Source organism: Heterodontus francisci, chromosome 6 (assembly GCF_036365525.1).
Source record: "Heterodontus francisci isolate sHetFra1 chromosome 6, sHetFra1.hap1, whole genome shotgun sequence".
In the NCBI taxonomy this organism is placed as follows: Eukaryota; Metazoa; Chordata; class Chondrichthyes; order Heterodontiformes; family Heterodontidae; genus Heterodontus; species Heterodontus francisci.
This window is the reverse complement of record NC_090376.1, coordinates 121499265-121520689: the sequence shown is the minus strand read 5'-3', so window position 1 is coordinate 121520689 and position 21425 is coordinate 121499265. Positions and strand designations below refer to the sequence as shown.

The following is a 21425-nucleotide window of genomic DNA, read 5'->3' as shown; positions in this document are numbered from 1 at the left end:
GAATTGAGGAAACCTTGCCTGCTGTTATCTATCTTATTTCATGTTATCATCAATGATGTGTTGGATGGCATTGCAGTGAATGATTTTGGAGAATTTGTTCCAGGCATTTCTGAAAAGATTGCAGCACTTCTTTTTAAAATTCTCTATTTGTAATGTTGAATAATGGAATAATAGTGAATGCTTCCTAAATGTAGTATTGTCATTCTGCCTGACTTATTGAAGAGCTTCTCAGAATGTTTAATTGAAGATGCAAGGAGCCTCTGACCTGTTCAATTATGTCAGTTTTCAGATAGATGGAAACTTGAGCTTGGAACTGTGCTGAGAAGGGCTGAAGAACAGTTTGGTTTTCCATTCAGTGATAGCAAAGTCCCAAATACCGGTTTCCTGTGCCATGATAAAATGTGAACAGTTTGCCATTAGAGAAAGAGAACAAGAGATAAAACCTTCACATGCCAGCACTATGGATATCCATTTTTTTAATCCCCATGGTTCAGTTGGTAGCACTATTGCCTCTGACTCAGAAGGTTATGGGTTCACTCCCACTCTAGAGATCTGAGCACAAAAATCAAGGCTGACACTCCAGTGCACTACTGAGGGAGTGCTGCACTGTTAGAGGTGTTGTCTTTCGAATGAGATGTTAAACTGAGACCCTGTCTGCCTTCTCAGGTGGATGTAACAGATCCTGTGGCACTGTTTTGAAGAGCAGGGGCGTTATCCCTGGTATCCTGGTCAATATTCGTCCCTCAGTCAACATCATAGAACAGATTATCTGGTCATTATCACGTTTCTGTTTGTGGGAGCTTGCTGTATGCAAACTGACTGTTGCGTTTCCTCCATTACAACAGTGACTGCACTTCAAAAGTGAAAGGCTCTATAGAAATGCAAATCCTTCTTTTTTATTGGAGTAAAGAAAGGAGAAGGGAAAAAGGGAGGAAGGAACAAAAGAAGGGAAGGAGGAAGGAAAGAAGAAAGGAAAAGAACTTTGCAGCCAATAAGTATTTTTGAAGTGTAGTCACTGTTGCAATGTAGGAAAAGTTTGGAGCAGATTGAAACTCATTTAATCATCAAAGAGAAATGTATTAAAACAGGTTACACTTTAAAAATAAACAATCAGTATCATTCCTAAAGAGTGTGTTGTTATTATTAATTGCCATACACATACACATGTTATTTCATTCTAGCTCTTGCCTTTCAATGGCAGCAGGGCTGGAGCTGTTGCGTCACTCAGCTTGAGTGTTGATTGGCTCGATCACGAGCCCCAGGGGTGAGAGGTCAGACAAAGATGGCGGCCCACAGTCTGAGTGTTGCTGTGCGGCGTTCAATCCTGACACTGAAGGTGAGCGGTTTTAAAGCGGAGCGGCTTGAATAACGGGGATAAAAATACAAGGGACACCGAACGGGGAGGTTTCTTTGCGCGTTTATAAAGGGAAAAAGCCGGGTTTATTTGTGGCTCGTTACCGGGGATACGGCGCCTGCTTTAATGGGATGGCCCGGCCTGACCAGGCCCAGATCTGGGTCATGACCCTCTGTCTATCTGCTTAACAGTGACGTTTTAAAAAAAGTTTCATTTATTAATTTAACTTCTTTTATGACTCGTCGCTTATGGTGGCTCGTTCGGTAGCACTCTTGCCTCTGAGTCAGAAGGTTATGCACAAAAATCTCAGCTGACACCTCAGTGTAGTATTGAGGGAGTGCTGCACTGTCACAGGTGCTGTCTTTCAGATGAAGCATTAAATCAAGACCCTGTCTGACCCCTCAAGTGGATGTAAACGATCCTGTGGCACTATTTTGAAGAACAGGGGAGTTTTCCTTGGTCTCCTGGGCCAATATTTATTCCTCAATCAACATCACAAAATACAGATTACCTGATTGTTATCACATTGCTGTTTGTGCAAGCTTGCTGTGCACAAATTAGATGCAGCATTTCTTACATTACAGCAGTGACTACACTTTGAAAGTACTTTGCTGGCTGTAAAGTGCTATAGGATGTTCTGACGTTGTGAAAGGTGCTACATAAATGTTAGTCTTATAAACATATGGCTGCATGGCTTTAAGTGGGAAAAAGACATCTTGGTTATTGTTGGACACAGCTCACACTTTGGCGTTGGCTGATCTTGGTTACATTTGTTGATCTATTCTTTCTATGATAGTTTATTCTTTTTGATTCAGCCATTGCAGTTGTATATTTAAGAGTCAGTTGCCCCGTACATTGATATGTATATTCTCAGCAGGCCAAAAAGAATTGCTGATATGATTTCAAAGGTCTTGAGTTATCTGCCAAATTTAAAATTTGTTTTGGTAGTGGAGAATGAAGGTTGACGCTCAGTATCAAGGTAATCTTATGGCAATTAAGTAAACATTTGTTTTCTAATATCCACTAAATGCAGGATAATTAAGTGTGATATCCTTGCTTACTCTTCCTACAAGGAAAGTACAATGGCATTGATGTTACTATTTTCTGATGTTTGTTTCCTGAACCAGGAGACAACGATACCATTATAACACAGTTGCAAAAATGCTTATCCTGAAATTCATCTTTTTTCCTATAAGTGGATGTTGTTGATTATACTGTATTATGTAGTAGTTTAGATCTTGATGATCTTGGCAAAGTACCTCCAGTCTGATTTATTTATCAGAATCTATGTCTTATCTGCACTTCAATAAGGCTTCTGGTCTAAATGCTTTAATCTTCTTTTGTCCATAAAACATGTGCCTCTAAACGTGCCCCAACACCTGTCATCTCTTCAGACTGACCCAGCCTAAAATCGCCAGTATTATTTGCTTGTAGTTGAAGCAAGTGACCCTTGAAGGTTCTCCAGTGATTTGTGGGCTTAACTGAGCCATAGAGACCAGCAAAGTGTCAGCTTTGTTCTTTGTGCCAAGTTAGCTTGCATTGGCAGTAGAGATGATCCAGGGAATGTCAGTGTCCCTGGGTTAGGAAGGGTTCTGCCTCTTAATTATTGTTTAACATGTAGAATTGGACTTATCTCATTGGATAGCTATGAGATGTAGCTATAGGGTCAGTGCAGAATTGGGGTTGACTGATGCCACTCCCTTCACCTCCCCTCCCACCCCCAACATGGTCAGTACTCATTGTTGAGGCTCACCTTTGAATAATGGCACTGGTGGATGCCCACAGATTGAAACACTCTGGGTCGTTAATGCCTTTAGGAAAGGAGAGAATTGATGAGGGAAAAACCAGTGACACTGACATTGTTTGATGTTAAATATGGAAGGAGCTCTATTGCTAAGCAAACTTATGCATGACCCCTTGAGCCTGTTCATGACCAAATGAGTGAACTTGTCAGGTGCTAGAAGGCTTAAATGCATAAGACCTTTGAGGATTCAAATGATTTTGTGTCATGGAGTAAACATATTTAACTCATGTCTCTGTGCTGTATGATTCTATGGACACTGCTGTGACCAACTCAGCAGAAAAACCGTTGGGGCATTTGTTTCTTTTAATTTCCTTTGAACACTTATAAATATTGTGGAAATGGGACAAAAGGGTGTTTGACTAGACAGGCTGGTTAGAGGTGGGAGGTCACACAATTAAGTCTCCAGAGTTGGCAAACCTGGTCCTGTGAGGGATGATTGCAGTTGGGCCCAACTGATTGTGGCTCTCGATTTGAGATTGCTGGGACCATTAATGGGTTTGTTTTTATGTCTAGCATTTTGTATTTGCATTGAATTTGGCCGAACCATCAGCCTCAAGAAAAAGAACATCATGGGGCAGGACGTCAGAAATGCTCCATCCATCAATATTGGCGACCACGCTCTGGAAGTGGTTCAAGAGTTCACCTACCTAGGCTCAACTATCACCAGTAACCTGTCTCTAGATGCAGAAATCAACAAGCGCATGGGAAAGGCTTCCAGTGCTATGTCCAGACTGGCCAAGAGAGTGTGGGAAAATGGCGCACTGACACGGAACACAAAAGTCCGAGTGTATCAGGCCTGTGTCCTCAGTACCTTGTTCTATGGCAGCGAGGCCTGGACAACGTATGTCAGCCAAGAGCGACCTCTCAATTCATTCCATCTTCGCTGCCTCCGGAGAATACTTGGCATCAGGTGGCAGGACCGTATCTCCAACACAGAAGTCCTCGAGGCGGCCAACATCCCCAGCTTATACACACTACTGAGTCAGCGGCGCTTGAGATGGCTTGGCTATGTGAGCCGCATGGAAGATGGCAGGATCCCCAAAGACACATTGTACAGCGAGCTCGCCACTGGTATCAGACCCACCGGCCGTCCATGTCTCCGCTTTAAAGACGTCTGCAAACGCGACATGAAGTCCTGTGACATTGATCACAAGTCATGGGAGTCAGTTGCCAGCGTTCGCCAGAGCTGGCGGGCAGCCATCAAGGCGGGGCTAAAGTGTGACGAGTCGAAGAGACTTAGCAGTTGGCAGGAAAAAAGACAAAAGCGCAAGGGGAGAGCCAACTGTGTAACAGCCCCGACAAACACATTTTTCTGCAGCACCTGTGGAAGAGCCTGTCACTCCAGAATTGGCCTTTATAGCCACTCCAGGCGCTGCTCCACACACCACTGACCACCTCCAGGCGCTTACCCATTGTCTCTCGAGATAAGGAGGCCAAAGAAGAAGAATTTTGTATTTGCTTGTAAGATATCTGTGACTGTCTGAATTGTTTATCACTGTGACTTTGTTCACATTCTCTCTTCGATCTAAAATTGCAGTGGTTTGTTAAATTAGTAGGCGATTCTTTTGATCAAAATCATGTGGTGTATTCCATTGTTGTGATCTTTATGTTCAGTATAGATGTGTGAATTGTTTATATCTCGGTCAGCATTGCATTAATTAAGATATATACTTTGTGAAGTATTCTTTGATTTGTTGGGGGGAGGGGAAGCCCAGCTTATAACATTTCCCAGAAGCGTGGCATTTGATGCCTGAGGAGACACCAGACGAGTTCATTTGGAAGCTGTTGGCTAGAGCAGATTGTGAAGATCTTAGTGAGACTTTTAAGCTTGAAGCTGGAGGGGGAGATGGGTAGAAGTCTGGAATGTGTTGATTTTTGCCTGTCATATTAACAGATTAATTTAACTGAACTAGATCGGTAGCCATTTTTCCCCCATGGCTAATTATGAATATTTCCAATGTGCTTTTACAAATGTATTGTAATTTTAGTCTTTTGCTGCTACTGATGCTTCATATCACTGTTAGAAAGTAAATATAAAAGTGGCTTTAGTCTTTAAGCCTCTGCTGTGTGTTTGCGGGTGGTAATGTTTGTAATTTCAAAGCGAATTGGATAGCGTAGAATAAAACTATTAACTCCAGTAAGCTGATGACAGCAAATGAGAACTCTTAGATTTCTGGGTATGTGCATCCCTGATAGCAGAGCACAGACTACAACTTTCAGGATGCAGGGGATAAAAATCACAGGAGAAATGTGGTAATAAATGTCCCAAAACTATAGTTGTTGGCAGCACAGTGGAATTTAGTACTCATGGATGTGGTAGGCAGTTGTACTGAGGGAACCCTGTGCTTTCGTGATCTCAGGATGGCCTGAAGCACTTTAGACTTCAAATGTACTTAATAGTCTGAAGTCACTGTTGTATTGTGGGAAACGTGCACGCAGCTAGCACTCACAAACAGCAATGAAATAAATGACCAGATATACCTGTTTTTAGGTGTTAGTTGAGATATTGACCTCAACACTGGGGACAACTCCCCTGCTCTTCTTCAAATTATGCTGTGGGATCTCTCATGTCCGACTGAGAGGGCAGTTGGAAACTTAGTTTAAGAACATAAAAATTAGGAGTGGGACTAGGCCATAAACCCCTTGAGTTTGCTTGGCTATTCAAAAAATCATGGGTGAACTATTACATCAACTCCACCTTCCTGTTCTATCCCCATATCTCTTGATACCCTGAGTGCCCAATAATCTATCGCTCTTAGTACTGAGTATGCACAGCTCTCTGGGGTAGAGAATTCCAAAGATTTATAACTCTCTGTGAAAAAAATTTCTCCTCATTTCAGTTCTGAATGGCCGACCCTTATCTTGAGACTAGGACCCCTAGTTTTACATAGAATTGCATTGAATATGCAACACAGACACAGGCAGACCAATCCGTGCTGGCATTAATGTTCCGCTAGAGCGTCTTCCCAGCTGTCCTCCTTTAACCCTATCAGCATAACCTTCTATTCCCTCTCCCTCATATGTTAATCTGGCTTTCCCTTAAATGCATCTGTGCTATTCTCAACTACTCCCTGCATTAGCAAAGTCCACATTCTTACCTCTCTCTGGGTAAAGAAGTTTCTTCTGAATTCCATAGTTAATTTCTTGGTGACTATCTTATATTGATGGCCTCTAGTTTTGCTCTTCCCCACAAGTGAAAATGCACCCTCTTTTTCTTACTTTACCACAACCTTTCCTAATTTTAAAACCCTCTATTAGGTTACCCCTCAGCCTTCTCTTTTCAAGCGAAGAGACCCAGCCTGTTCATCCTTTCCTGATACATATAACCTCACAGTTTTGGTGTCATTTCTGTTAACCCTCTCAAGTGTCTCCATATCTTGTTTATAATATGGCGACCAGAACTATACACAGTACTGCAAGTGTGGTCCAACTAAGGTGCAGTACAAGTTTAGTATAACTTCTCTACTTTTCAATTCCTTCCTTCTAGAAATAACGCCTCGTGCATGGTTTGATTTTCTTAAGGCCTTATTCACCTGCATTGCAACTTTTAGTGATTTGTGTATTTGTACTCCCAGATTCTCTTGCTGTTCTATTCCATTCAGATTCTTATTTTATAAAATAATATGTGAGCTTCTTATTTTTCTCACCAAAATGTAATACCTCACATTTATCTAAGTTGAAATTAATTTGCCAGCCAGGGAAATGGCCTCTCCGTATCTACGCTGCCAAGTCTTTCAAGAATTTAATATGTTTCAATGTGATCATCTCTTATTCTTCTAAATGCCAGAAAATAAAGGCTAATTCTACTCAAACTCTCATCCCTCTCAGCCCTCTCATCCCAGTAATCAACCTTATGAACCTTTATTGCATCCATGCTAAGCTGTTGTTACAACTAGGTGAGAAGGGTGTCTAGGGGTCTGTTACTTTCTTCACCTTGTCTTATTGTAACAGGGTTTAATTTTAAACACGCAGTGTTTTGAGCTCCCCCTTTGTGAATTCTTGTTCACAGCTTTCCAATTATAAGACAAAGAAATTAGCATAAACAGGCTTTCTTTCTTTTGAAGAAGAAAACATGAAATTTATTAAACCTTAAACTTAAACTCTAATACAGTTGACACCTATGGATATACGACGCGCCCATGCTAGCATGCACACGCAATACACACGTGCGAATAGGAACAGAAAAGGGCAGAAGAAAAGATAAGTAGAACGGTTTGAGGCAATAGCTTGTTACTGTTTTTCGAGCTCGCTGTAGTCCTTGATTGAAGATACGGTCTTGCGTTTTGTCGGGGCCCAGTAGTCATCTTAAACCTTGTTCATGCAGGAGATCTTTCTCTCTGAGTTTACGTGTCTTCAGTGGTTTCCGAAGCTGGTGAGTGAGATGAGGGCAGACAAGAGAGGAGATGTTCTCAGTCTGTGAGCACACAGCTTTGAGTTCAAATTCTGTTTTTCCAATTTAAAACTCCCCGAGTTGGCCAACGGGTGGTCTTGTGACCGACTGATTTGACCAGGTCTCTTCTGTGTATTGGGGCAGGGACTGGTTCCCTTTGTTTCAACATTGTCTGGTACTGTGCAAATGTCTTTCCAGTCAGGGGCTTGCAATTTTTAAGTTTTAATGTTCATGTGGCAAAATCATGTGTGCCTCAGTCGAGGCAGGTCAGAGGTTTGCCTGACACTGTGCATATCCTTCCTTAGGTAAGGAGACGAAAACTGTCCGCGCTCCAGATGTGGTCTCACCAAAGCCTTTTATAATTGCAGCTCAGAGATATAGTAACTGAGTCTTGTGGTGTAGTTCAGTGCGGAAACGTAGTTTTGATGACCGGAGAAGTCCAGAGCTCTCTGAGGGAAGCAAGATGCAAGCATGGTTGGGGGATGGGCAGTGGTGGGTTAAACTAGCAGTTAGGGCTAAAATGCTTCCACTATTTGAGCCAGTGGAAGAGAGGACTTTGGGTGAGAAAGGGCTAAAGAGGTAGTGGAGGGCCAAGGGTTGAGGTGCTCCCTGGGAGCTGACTGCAGAGGAACCATCATAAATCTCAGAAGGATTACAGCTTAGATCCCCAGGGTGATTTGATTTAGGTGTTGAATGTTTTGATAGAATAGATAGAGAGAAACTATTTCCTCTGGTCAGAGAGTCCAGAACAAGGGGGCATAGCCTTAAAATTAGAGATAGGCCTTTCAGGAGTGATGTCGGGAAACATTTCTTCACACAAAGGGTAATGGAAATCCAAAACTCTCTTTCTTTTGTTCCCCCCACCCCCACCCCCACCCCCCCCCCCCCCCTTAAAAAAAAAGCTGTTGAGGCTGGAGGTCAATTGAAAATTTCAAAACTGAGTTGGATAGATTTTTGTTAGGCAATGTTATTAACTGATATGGAACTAAGGCAGGTAAATAGAGTAAAGATGTAGATTAGCCATGATTTAATTGAAAGGCTTGAGGGGCTGAATGACCTCCTTCTGTTCCTATGTCCCTTAGTTTGTTCTGATTCCTGAAACCTCTCCATCGCTCCCTCCTCCTTTAAGACACTCCTTAAAACCTATCCCTTTGACCAAGCTTTTGGTCAAAGCCTTTGGTCCTGATATTTCCTTATGTGGATCAGTGTCAAATGTTGCTTCATCTCTTTTGTGAAGCACCTTGGGACATTTTGCTATATTTAAAGGCTCTATATAAATGCAACTTGTTGCTACTGAATGTGGCCCTGATTTCAGTAAATCAGAATTCTAATGATGTGATTTTTCTGTTTTTCCAGCATGCATCATCCCGCTCCAGGTGCAGCTTTGCTGTCTCTCGTGTGTTATACTCTACAGTTCATGATTCAAATGAACCAGTAAGTTCCGCTTGATAGAGGTCTTTAAGGGTTCGACAGAGTAGAAGTAGTGAAGATGTTTCTGCTTGTGGTGAGACCAACAGTAGGGGCCATAAATATAAGATAGTTACTAATAAACCCACATATGGTGATTTTGTTCCCATTTCTGAAAATGATTTGGTCACAGGTACAGAAGGAATGATATTTAAATTTGCAGTTACCAAATTAAGGGGCATGGCAAATTGAGCAAGGGTTTGAAGATCATAGGTTAGTGGAGTGGGAAGATAGATGGCAGATGCCGTTCAATGTAGAGAAATGTGATGTAATGTAATATATTTTGGTAAACAACAATGAAATTAAGTATACCCATAAAATAGGGTTATTGTTGTGGGGCGGGGGGCGGGGAGAGAGTTGAAGGAGCCAGGTGTGTAGACACATAGAGTTAGGTCAGATTTGTTCTGTGTTAGTTAATTGGTAGGGCTATTACACTTTGCCTCAGCACCTTTAGGGTAAGGAGGGGGAAATCAACCAGGCTTCATGTACTTGATTCCTATTTAGTGATCAGTGGAAGGCAGCCATAAAGGCGGAGCTAAAGTGTGGCGAGTCAGAGACTTAGCAGTTGGCAGGAAAAAAGACAGAGGCGCAAGGGGAGAGCCAACTGTTTAACAGCCCCGACAAACAAATTTTTCTGCAGTACCTGTGGAAGAGCCTGTCACTCTAGAATTGGCCTTTATAGCCACTCCAGGCGCTGCTCCACACACCACTGACCACCTCCAGGCGCTTATCCATTGTCTCTCGAGATAAGGAGGCCAAAGAAGGAAGGCTGAATAATACACATGAATAATGTCCCCATGGACCAGGTACTAACGGGTAGCCTTAGCTCATGGACTTAATACAGCCAGGAGAGGATGGGAGAATATTAGCAAAGGTGCTGGGAATGAAACATTAATTTTCCTGCTTTAAATATTGATAACTTTCTGGCAATTAATACTCGAATAAACTGTGTTCATCAGTCATTAAGCTACTATTTTTTCGTGTTTGTCTTCCCCTCAGACATTTGACAAAATCCTAATTGCAAACAGAGGAGAGATTGCCTGCAGGGTAAGATATTTTCTCTTTATAATGTATCCTTTACTAGTTAAAGAGGAACAAAGTGTGAGGAATACATTTGTTCAAAGGTACTCTCCTCAAGAATCATAGAATCCTACCGGACAGGAGGAGGCCATTCAGCCCATCGTGTTGTTCCAGCTCTTTGGAAGAGCTATCTACATAGTTCCCTTCCCCTGTTCTTTCCCCATGCCTCTACGACTATTTCCTTTTCAAATTTATACCCATTTCGCCTTTTGAAACTTTCAATTTAATTTGCTTCCACTGCCCCTTCGGGCAGCGTATTTCAGATTACAACAACTCACTGTATAAAGCAGATTTCACTTCCTTTCCCTTCTGGTGATATAATAGTAATGTCACTGAACTAGTATTCCAGAGGCTATTGCCCTGGAGAAATGGGTTCAAAGCGAGTCTCTCGTGGTGCTATGAAATGATCATCGATTGTCGTAAACCCATCTGGTACACTAATGTCCATTAGGGAAGGAAATTTGCTGTCCTTAACTGGGTTGGCCTACATGTGACTCCAAACCCACAGCAATGTGGTTGACTCTTAACTGCCCTCTAAAATGGCCTAGCAAGCAACTCAGTTGTCAAGGGCTTTGAGGGATGGGCAACAAATGCTGGCCTTGCAACATCCCATGAAAGAATAAATAAGGAGAAACTGTTTCCTCTGGCAGGTGGGTCAGTAACCAGAGGGCTTTTTAAAATTCTATCAGAACCCTTCATTGCGGAAGAAAATAGACATCTTCAATTTCTTTTTTGAAAAATAAATCTGTTTTGTTGGTGACAGGCAGTAGGGTCTGTCTCCTTGTTAAGCTGTTCTGTCATCATTAGGGAATGGCCTCGAGCAGCACCATTGTAAACAGTGGGACATCTGACTTCCAACTGGCTCGAGAGCCACTCTGGAGTCACCTGGCCAAGGCAACAGGGACATGTTGCTAGTTTTAGAATGTACATTTTCCAGGATCTAGATGATTTCCCAGGGACAGGCAGCAGGCTGGTTTACTGTTACATCTTCTGCTATTTGCAAATTCATGGGATGTGGGTGTTGGCAAGACCAGCATTTACTCCCATCCCTAATTGTCCTCAAGAAGATGATGGTGAGTTGCCTTCTTGACAACTGAGTGTCTTCCTAGGCCATTTTGGAGGGCATTTAAGAGTCAATCACATTGCTGTGGTCCTGGAGTCACATGCAGGCTGGACCAGGAAAGGATGGCAGCTTTCCTCCCCCGAAAGACATGAGTGAACTAGAGGCATTTTTATGTAAATCTGGTCGTTTCATGGTTACCATTACTGATACTGGCTTTTTATTCCAGATTTATTTAGTTAATTGAATTTAAATTCCCCAGCTGCTCTGGTGAAATTTGAACTTGTGTCTCTGGATCACTGGTCTAGGCCACTGGATTGCTAGTCCCGTAACATGACCACTATGCTACCATAGATGGTAACTCAGTGGGACCCACAGAGATATTTCTGTGGAGATATTTCCTTTTAATTGAAGTGTCCTAATTGAAGGACAAAAGAAAGGTGCCATATCAATGAAGTTCTTTCTACCCAACCGCAGGACATCCCAAGGTGTTTTTCAGCCAATGAAGTACTCTAGGAGTGTAGTCACTGTTTTACAATCTAGGCTGACGCTCCAGTGCTGTGCTAAGGAAGATCTGCACTGTCGGAAGTGCAATCTTTCGGAAATATGTCAGCCAACTTGCACATAGCAAGGTCCAGCAGTCGGCAACAAGATAAATGACCAGATAATTTTTCATTAGCATTTTTCAGTAATGTTGGTTGAGGGATAAATATTGACAAAGACACTGTAGAGAACAGTCCTGCTCTTCTTTAAATAGTGCCCTAGAATCTTCTACAACCACCTGAGGGGGCAACTGGGGCCTTGCTTCAAACATCTCACCCAACAGACGGCACCACTGACAGTGCTGGAGTCCGCTGGAGTGTCAGCCTAGATTTTGTGCTCGAGTCTCTGGAGTGGGACTTGAACCCACAACCTTCTGACTCGGAAAGACACAGACCCTACTTGAGGGGAACCATATTGGCAATTAAATAAACAATTTAAAAAAAAAAAGGTCTTGAATTTACAGTAAAGTTGTCATTTTCTACCAAAATGGGAGTTCTTTGTGCAAAACATACTTAAATATACTTTCATGTTAATTGTGTACTTTTATCTTTTAAGATTGAAAGCACAACTTCTTTTTTCCAAGTTTAATTCTGAAGGGTGCATTTTTCTGGTCTGCTGGGATTGCACATTGGGAAACGCGCAGTCAAGGATTTTCCATCCGTTAATTTTGCTGCACAAAAAACCATGGTGCGCATCCTATTTTGTAACGTGCGTTCCTGGGCTGGGTGAGGCTTGCACCAGCAGTGTATACAACGCAGGAATGTACTCCTTATTTTTGGGCATCAAGGCAAAAGCAAAATTTTGGGAGAAGGCAAAATCTTCAATCTACTTCTGTGTGTTATATAATTGAGATTAAAGAGACCAAAGCTACAATTCTTTTCTTTTCTTTTGGGCCTCCTTATCTCGAATTGGCTCTGTATAAATTATCACAGGCTTATCCAATTGAAGGGAGTTACCAAAATCTATCAGTTCTCATGAGCATCTTGTTTTGTAATAAAATTATAATCTGTTTTATTTCAAAGTGCAGATAATGTATAATCCTGTGGCCATTTCTTGGTGGTCTTGTACGATAGCAAGGGACTGCTGATAATTTGTTTTTGTTCTACTCATAACTTCATTAGTTAGTTCACTGCAGCTGAGTTTATTTCTGGGTGCCAGCTGACAGACTTTTCTCATTTGGATGTTGAGGAACTTAGTGGAGATTGAGCTACTTAGCTCTGCTGATGACTGTCACTTTATCTAGTGAATAGCTGAGTTATGCAGACAGTGACGATTCCAGGTTTGACCCCGGTCTGTTAAGGTAGCTGATCCATACCAATGCATTAGAAGGGTTGCTGCAATTGGGCTCAGTGGCACTGGACTTGGAAGGGCCAAAATTTGTCAGGGTTTCTTATCCAATTTCTGCTCGAGGTGCATGCTTCCGGACATTGCGCGAAGATAAGGTCCAGTTTATCTGTGATGTTCCTCTGTATGTTTGAATAGTCTGCCAACACACTCTGAGCAATGGGCTACTTTGATGTGGTGATGGAGGTGTGTGGTATCCATGTAACTAAGCTCCAGCAAGGAGTTGGAACCTTCGAGCAGGGGCCAGAGAAAAGTTCTTGGAGAGAAATTGGTGAGGAAGCTAAAGAACAACCTGGTCAAGTTTAGGACACGTCACTCAATGAGGTCAACCTTGGACATTGGCATGTGAATCTTGGGGATCTTTGTCACTTACTTAGCTGGGGTGACAACCACTGTGAAAGTGGAGCTGATAAATTGCTTTGAAGGGGAATTGAATAGTTGCTTGAAAAAATGGAATATTAAAGGGTTTGTGGCGAGCTGCCAGGAGAGTGGGATTAACCTAGGTTGCTCACGGAGGAACTGGCTTGTGGACTTAATGGGCCGAATGGTCTTTTATTAAGCGGTATGTGTTTGATTATACTGGGTTTCACTACTTATTTGGGCATGGAAAGGGCCCACTTTGTCTTGCGTGCCAGCCTCAAACTTCATTACCACCACTAGATGCCAGGCATACCTCAGCCTCCTTGCAGGTATTCTCCCAGGGTTAGCCCTCTTGCTTGCTCCCTTCTGGCATTGCAGCTTACTGCCATTCAGCTCTGCCCTCCCTGCACATTCTTCTCTGGGTTAGAAGGGATTCGGGAGGTTTTGGTTAGGGTTGGAATACTATGGCTTGAAGGTTAAACATGCAAGCAAACCTTGATCAATGATGTACGTTGTCACTCTTCTCCCCTGCTTCCACCCTCTGCTTCCAGGGAGAGACAATATAATTAATGAGTAACAATGAGTCGGAGCCCAAGTCTAGCTCAAGGACTTTGCGATGTTGAGGGGAACAAGAGAAACTGGTTGAGAGAATGTATGTGAGGAATACAAAACAGGAATCATAAATATAACACTGAAAATTGAGAGAGTGGAGTAAAAGACACATGAGGCATAAAGAGAGAAGAGGGAAGGAAAGGCAAAGAATGAGAATAACAACTAGACATAAATACTGATACAATGAGAAAACATGTGGATATATAGAAATGAGTATTGAACAACTCTCAGAAATGAATTGGAGGGGCGGGACTTATATACTTGAGTATATTCAAGACAAGGGTCGGTATATTTTTGGGAATGAAGGGAATTGAGGGATAGTGCGGGAAGGTGGAATTGTGACAGAAGGTCATCCACGATCATCTTGAATGGTGGGGCAGGCTTGAAGGACCAAATGGCCGACTCCAGCTCCTATTTTTATGTTATTATGGCAAACTTTCTATTTTACAGCAGAATATTTTGCAGCAAACAGAATCTATTTACTTGGAGTCTCTACAAACTATAACAAACAGAACTCTTAACCAAAACTGCAGCAGAGATTGTCAATAAAATCAGGATTATTTCCAGGATGATGCTGCCCAGGAGGCAGATTGTTCTAGCCCCCTGCCTCTCCTCCGCAGTCGTGTCTGTGCCCGGGCAACCTTGGAGAAGGAATGCATGATGTCTGCTGGTACGCTTACGTCCTTCCACTATGGGTGGGCACCGCAAGGTCTGGAATGCTTTATGGATGCCAAGAAAATTATTACAGTTTAGTTCAGAGTTTCCCTTTGCTTGGCTCAAAGTTAAAACAAAATAGAAAAAAAGGATCTGAATTAGCCAACAACGTTCATAACCTGCAAGCCATAACTCTGTAATACTCGAGTCAATAAAGAGCAACCATGTACAGTCTGAAACCAAGGGTTCAAGGCCGAATGATCTCAGTGAATGGCAGAACAGGCTCGAGGGGCTAAATGGCCTACTTCTGTTCCTAGGTCCTGCCTTAAATGAAATCTGGAGAACAGAGTTCTGTGAATGCTGGACCAATGAAGATTACTGTAAGAATGCTGGTTTTAACTGCGATCACCCTACCATCTTTATTCTAATTTGAAGTGGTTTCCAATGCATGCCAATACAAAAATGGCAATGTAACTTGGGAGTTGGGTCTCAATTTGATTCCCAAGCATTCTGAGACTTTGAAATAGGAGAACATCTCTAGTGGTTGACACATTCCATTTGAGTTTCTAGCCTGGTGCAAAGCCATGCTTTTTAAAATACCCAGTACAAACATATGATATTTTTGTGAATGAAGTCAATGTTGGGCGCATTGGTGACTCGCATCTGCCAGGTACAAATTGCACAATACTGATCTTGTTCTGCGTTACTGTAAACTTATGAAACTAGCCAGCCCAGTGGAACTAGACTTTCTCTGGTCTTGGCCAGTAGTCGTCTTGGAAGGCTACAGAAAGAAGCAAAAAAAATAGTTATATCATGTTCTCAAATTGAACTCTTTTTTTTCATGTGATATTTTCAATTTTTTTAGTACGGTTTTAAAAAAAAGTTGAAGGTAGTTTTAGAAAAAAGATGAGCATGCAATTGAAGGCTTAGCCATACTCTTCAGCCACATGACATACTTAGAATTTTATTAATTTCATAGTTAACTCAGTTTGCAACTTGCAAGTGTCTACTGCATGTTCAAATGGAGTTTTCAGACTTTTGGCAGAGTAATGGTTAAAATAAAAATCGTTAAAATGTTCAAAGTTCTGAATGTTCTTCTGTTTTATTGTCTAGTTTATGTACCACTGTGAATCTGAGTTAAACTAAACTGGATGACGTCCTAAACTGAACAGATAATAAATAGAAGAATATCAAAGATTAGCGATAATGCTGAAAGAGCAGTGGCAATAAAGAATTGGTTGGGAGAACTGCGTGAAAATGGTTCTAATATTTGACTCCAGGTTAACACTTTGTGCACCATAGCAGTCTGTTCAGTTGCTAGCTGGTTGAGGAAACAAATGTTTGCAGACCTTTATGGCTTGGCACCTGACTTTCATTTCGCTGACCTGTTAACTGCCTTGGAACATCATATAAACCCATCACTGCTATGATTGCTGACCTGCATTGGCTACCGATCCAGCACCAGCTCGATTTAAAAATTCTTGTCCTTGTTTTCAAATCGCTCTGAGGCCTCGCCCCTCTCTATCTCTACAACCTCCTCTAGCTCTACAAGATCTCTGCGCTCCTCCAATTCTGGCATCTTGTAGATCCCGATTTTCATCGCTGCACCATTGGAGGTTGTTCCTTCTGCTGTCTTGGCCCTAAGCTCTGGAATTCACTCCCTAAACCTCTCCACCCCTCTACCTCGCTTTCCTCCTTTAAGACTCCTTAAAACCTACTTCTTTGACCAGGTGTCCTAATATCGCCTTGTGTGGCTTGGTGTCAAATTTTATTTGATAACGCTCCTGTGAAGTGGCTTGTGACATGTTTACTATTTTAAAGGCGCTAGAAATGCGACAGCTTGTTCATCGAACTGTGTCTTGCTTTGAGTCCAAACGCCTTAATGAGGAGGCAGAGCAGCGGCAGAGAAGGAAAGAAAAGGAAGCAAATCCTGAACTCCGGATTCCATTACCTCGTGGGACGTCCTACCCCATGTGCCTAAAAATTGGCGGGTCGGGAATCGGCCTGTTCAGTCACCTGAAGACCCATGGCAAAAACTAGTGACCTTGAGTAGACGTCATCCTCGAATCGAGGGATGGACGACGATGATAAATACATATTTTTACTTCTCAAAAAATTTCCATTCAGATAAGAGGAGACAAATCACATCCTTACAGTATTTTTCCCTAAGTCATTTGATTATCCTTTCTCTTTTTCCCACACGTCTCACTATATATCTTTTTTAAAAAAAAAACAGTTTTGGGGAAAAAACACGCAACACTTTTCAAACTTGCCCTTAGCTCCCAATAATTTTTTCCTGCATAAGCAGCTAACCCCTCTTTCTGGGAGGCTTGGGCTGGTATTGTGCTTACTGCCTCAAGCCTGGATCCTTTTGATGGTGTTTGCACTGCACTGTTTACTAGCCCTGACGCATTCACAAAGGGAGCTCAGTGCCTCATTTTTGCCCCCAAGTAGCCTTTGATTATTAGATTCAGTCTTGGCTGCTCTTTTTGCTCTTTTTTTTTTTGTTCTGGATATTAGGCAGCACTCTGCCCTGAGCGATGGTGAGCCACCCCGGCAACGTGTTGCACTTCTCCTTGTTGGTGATGACCGGCTGGAGATAGCTGCTGGTGATGCAGGTCCTCTTGATGTCACAGGCTGTGTTGTTGACCAGCTGCAGGATTTCAGCCGTCAAGGTACTCGAGCACAGTGCTCAGATCGACCAGGGTTTCGGCTCCCACACTCTTAGCATAGTTCCCCTTTCCCAGGAACCTGTAAATATGGCTGACCGAACTGCAGTCCTGTCTGGCTTGAGCGTAGCTTGGCCTTGGCTCCAGCTTTATCTCTGGTCTTTCCTCTTCCAGACATTTCCTCAAAATCACTCGCATGTCTGGGCAATAAACCCTCCAATTAAAGAATGGATGACAAGGATGGAGACAATGACATGGAAAGAGAAAGAGAGATTTTCCTGTTTGAGCAATGCCATGGGAGATGGCTAACATTACTGGAACTTTATTGTTTGAATATCAGCTGCATAGTACTTTTTGAAAACTAATTTCTTATATTAATTAAGTCTTTAAACTGCAATAAAATGTATAGGTAGATGACCCAATTTTCATCACTGCATTTTAATTAATATAAAGGAGCTAATTAATTTTTCCTTATTCATTGTTGTTAATAATACCTGATTATTTTTTTACTCAGCGGGTTATGATGATTTGGAATGCACTGCCTGAAAGGGAGATTCAGTAGTAATTCTCAAAAGGGAATTGGATAAATACATTAAAAAAACTTCGAAATTTGCAGAGCTACAGGGAAAGAGCAGGGGTCTGGGACTAATTGGCTAACTCTTTCTAAGAGCCAGCACAGGCACAATGGGCTAAATGGCCTCCTTCTGTGCTGTATGATTTTATGATTTAAATGCAAGATTTTGCCTTTTGTATGCTTTGTTCACCCCTCCCTAATTTTCTCCTTTTTCTGTCCTTAAATCATTGACTCGGGGTGGCATAAAGACTTAGAGGAGTTGGCAGCCAGCAATGCGGCAATAATCCTGCATTCCTTGCTGCTCTGACAATGGGAATTGGTGGCCTGGTACGCTATATCAGGAGTCTGATATTTTTCCTCTTATCTGATTATGAATGTTGTCATCCAGTTGTTTTGGTGTTGCGAGGAGCCATCGGATAAAAATAAAGGGAGGGAATGTTCAATAGATGCAAACAGCTTTGCAAAATTCTGTTGAAAAGATATTAACAAATAAGTGTTCAACACACCATTAACATATTATTTGCCTTTGCTCCGTGACCTTTTGGTCAGCTATGCGGCCTGGTCCAATCTAGACCTCCTTTGTTATCTCTTGCCCCACCCCCACCTCACTTGCTTATAACCTGTGACTTTTCTAATATTTGTCAGTTCCGATGAAGGGTCACTGACCCGAAATGTTAACTCTGCTTCTCTTTCCACAGATGCTGCCAGACCTGCTGAGTGGTTCCAGCATTTCTTGTTTTTATTTCAGATTTCCAGCATCCGCAGTATTTTGCTTTTATATTAACAAATAAGTGACTGGCTTATGAATATTTGTGTTACTTCTGTAGATCATTAAGACTTGTAAGAAGATGGGCATAAAAACAGTTGCAATTCACAGCGATGTGGACTCCAATGCTGTAAGTAACTAATTATCACTCTACAACTTAATCCTCTTTTTACTTTGTATGTTAGATTCATAAATGAGTTGATTTTCTTTTAAATGCACTGCACAATTAATTTTGCAGAAATTGCCTTTTAATTAGAATCAGTTCCAAAAGAAGTCCTGTTTGTGAAAAACTGCTTAACAAAGTTAGAAACTACTTGTAACTTTGCTACATATTAGAAAGCCCTTTTGAGCTAAAAGCCTGGATTTTGTGTAGGAGGTGGGGCTCCAGGCGTCGGGCTGAAAAGGCAGGGGGGAGCCCTGCCTTGGTCTTTTCCTGCCCACCACCCCACCCCGGAGCAATCCTCCGGTCTTTTTAAGCCTTATGTTTCACGGGAAGGGGTCCCCGTCCCTTTAAAGGCGGGAATGATGCCTCCATGAGCTGCCAGCCAATCAGGGAGGGCTGGCAGCTCAGCAGTATCGGCAGCACCACCGGGAACGGTACTGCAGAGGCCTCGGACCCAGGTCCAGTGATGGAACCCTGGACAAGAGGTAGGTGAGGAAGGGTTGCTGGGACCAGTCTGGAAGGCCCCAGCAAGGGGGTGGGGTGGTGGGTGAGGAGTGGTGGGTGAGGAGGTGGTCGTGCAGTCCAGGGGGTCCCGGGGAGTACACTGGTTCTTGGTGGGGGTCCTCCATGGGCCACAAATTGCACATGAAAGAGGGACTGCACCCCCTAAAGGCCACAGGGAGTGGGCCTCGTGTTACAAGGCAACCTCCCTGTTTGGCGGAGGCCACCCCCTCCCCGTTGCTGGTAAGATCCCAGCGGTGGTGGGAAGAGGCTATTAATTGGCCGTTAATAGGCCAATTAAAAAGCCTCAATTGGCCTCTGAGTGGAAGGCCGTCGTCATCCTATCCCACCCCAGGGAAGATCGCTTGGTGATGGGGAGGCGATGGGCCCTCTGCCCCCGCCATCCGTCGCGATACTCCATGCTCCCCTGTCTCCGATCGGGGACCCATAAAATCCCATCCAAAGTGTCAATATAGCTTTAAAAAATGTTACTCCTGATATTCTCCTTTGTGATGTGAAAGATGTTAGTGCTTTACAGTGTGAAGGACAAAAACTGAATGTGGAATGTGAAATGAGAGAGAAAGAAAGACTGCTTTGCATTTATATAGCACCTTTCACGATGCCCCAAAGTATTTTACAGCTAATGAAGTACTTTTGGAAGAGCAGTTACAGTTGTAATGTAGGAAACACAGGAGCCAATTTGCTTTCAGCAAGATCCCGCAAACAACAATATGGTAATAACCAGATAGTCAGTTTTAGTTATGTTGATTGAGGGATATATATTGGCCTGGACACTTGGGTTAACTCCCCCTGCTGTTCTTCGAAATAGTGCCATGGGATGTTTACCTGAGAGGACTAACGGGGCCTCAGTTTAGTGCCTCATCTGAAAGACAACATCTCCAACAATGTAACACTCAATCAGCACTGTCCTGGACTGTTAGCCTAGGTTTTTGTCCCTGGAGTGGGACTTGAACCCACAAACTTCTGACCTAGAAGTGAGAATGCTACTCACTGAGCCACAGTCTGGGTAGTGCAAGCAAATTCAATAGTAACTTTCAAAAGACAAGTGAGTATCTACTTAAAGAGGAAATTATGTGCGTATTTTAAGCTCAGTGGCAATTGTTGGTAGATTTTCTGACCAGTCAAATATATCAGTGTGGTTCACTTAACAGATAGTAGTTACTGAAACTAATCAAATTGATGGTTTTTTTCATATTACATAAGTGTAATACTTTGTATTACCTACCCTTTTCTTTTTAAGGCTAAGAGTGTAGATCACTTTATAATACAAAAAAAACTTTTGCTTCCAAACATAACTTAATATGAATCATTTTAATATTACATTTCTAACATGCTTGTAAAACTAGTTATAATGAAGTTCACTTCATGACATTACGCTCAAGTAATCAAACACAATTCTTTTAATTGCTAATTTTAAAAAAAACTTCAATTTACTTTAGGTTTTCTAAATTATTACTGCAATAAATTGACCTCTATCCCTGTAGGTTCTGTACATATTTTACCACTGTTTTGGACCAGCATTCTGATTTTCAATTGAAAACGTCTGTATGATGGTTTATCATTAAATTACTTCATCACAGTATGTCAGCTACTTCATTATAACAAAGGAGAGCAAGTATATCAGTGAAACACAACACATAATTTTTCAGCATTAAAATTTTTCAACATATTGGCCTTTTCCTATCATATGACCAAGACTGCACATTTTCTTGTAGGGTTTTTATTTTTGAAGAAAAAGATGATATGAATTGCACATCAAAGCTACACCAACGGCAACAATTCAAAAATTGAAATTACGAACTTAAAATTTCATGGATCGGAACTGGAGGCGAAACACTGCATTCTTTAATGACAATTTTGGTTGTTAGCAATTCACTTATCAATGATGGTCAGGAGTAGACAGCAGTAAATTGAATCTTGTTTTCAAATTTTCTGAATTGACACTATTTCATGCGGTAAGATGGTGAGTGCCATTGCACATGGGTGCCAGCAGATCTCTGGGCGCCCTACCTTAAATGGGTTTTCAGCAGGTTATTCATCAGGTTGGTAGGAGATTGTCAACA

General features: G+C 42.2%; 1 protein-coding gene across 7 annotated transcripts in view; it reads left to right on the top strand.

Annotated features, from left to right (window-relative positions):
* The first annotated feature begins 1275 nt into the window (after nucleotides 1–1275).
* The window catches only part of pcca (propionyl-CoA carboxylase subunit alpha), a 374025-nt gene continuing 353875 nt past the window's right edge, over nucleotides 1276–21425 (top strand). For all 7 annotated transcript variants that reach the window (XM_068034216.1, XM_068034214.1, XM_068034215.1 and 4 more), the window contains exons 1-4: nucleotides 1276–1336; nucleotides 8905–8982; nucleotides 10015–10062; nucleotides 18739–18807. In XM_068034216.1, the coding sequence (XP_067890317.1) occupies nucleotides 1283–1336; nucleotides 8905–8982; nucleotides 10015–10062; nucleotides 18739–18807 (249 nt within the window). In that variant the 5' untranslated portion in view covers nucleotides 1276–1282. The remainder of the gene's footprint in view (nucleotides 1337–8904; nucleotides 8983–10014; nucleotides 10063–18738; nucleotides 18808–21425) is intronic.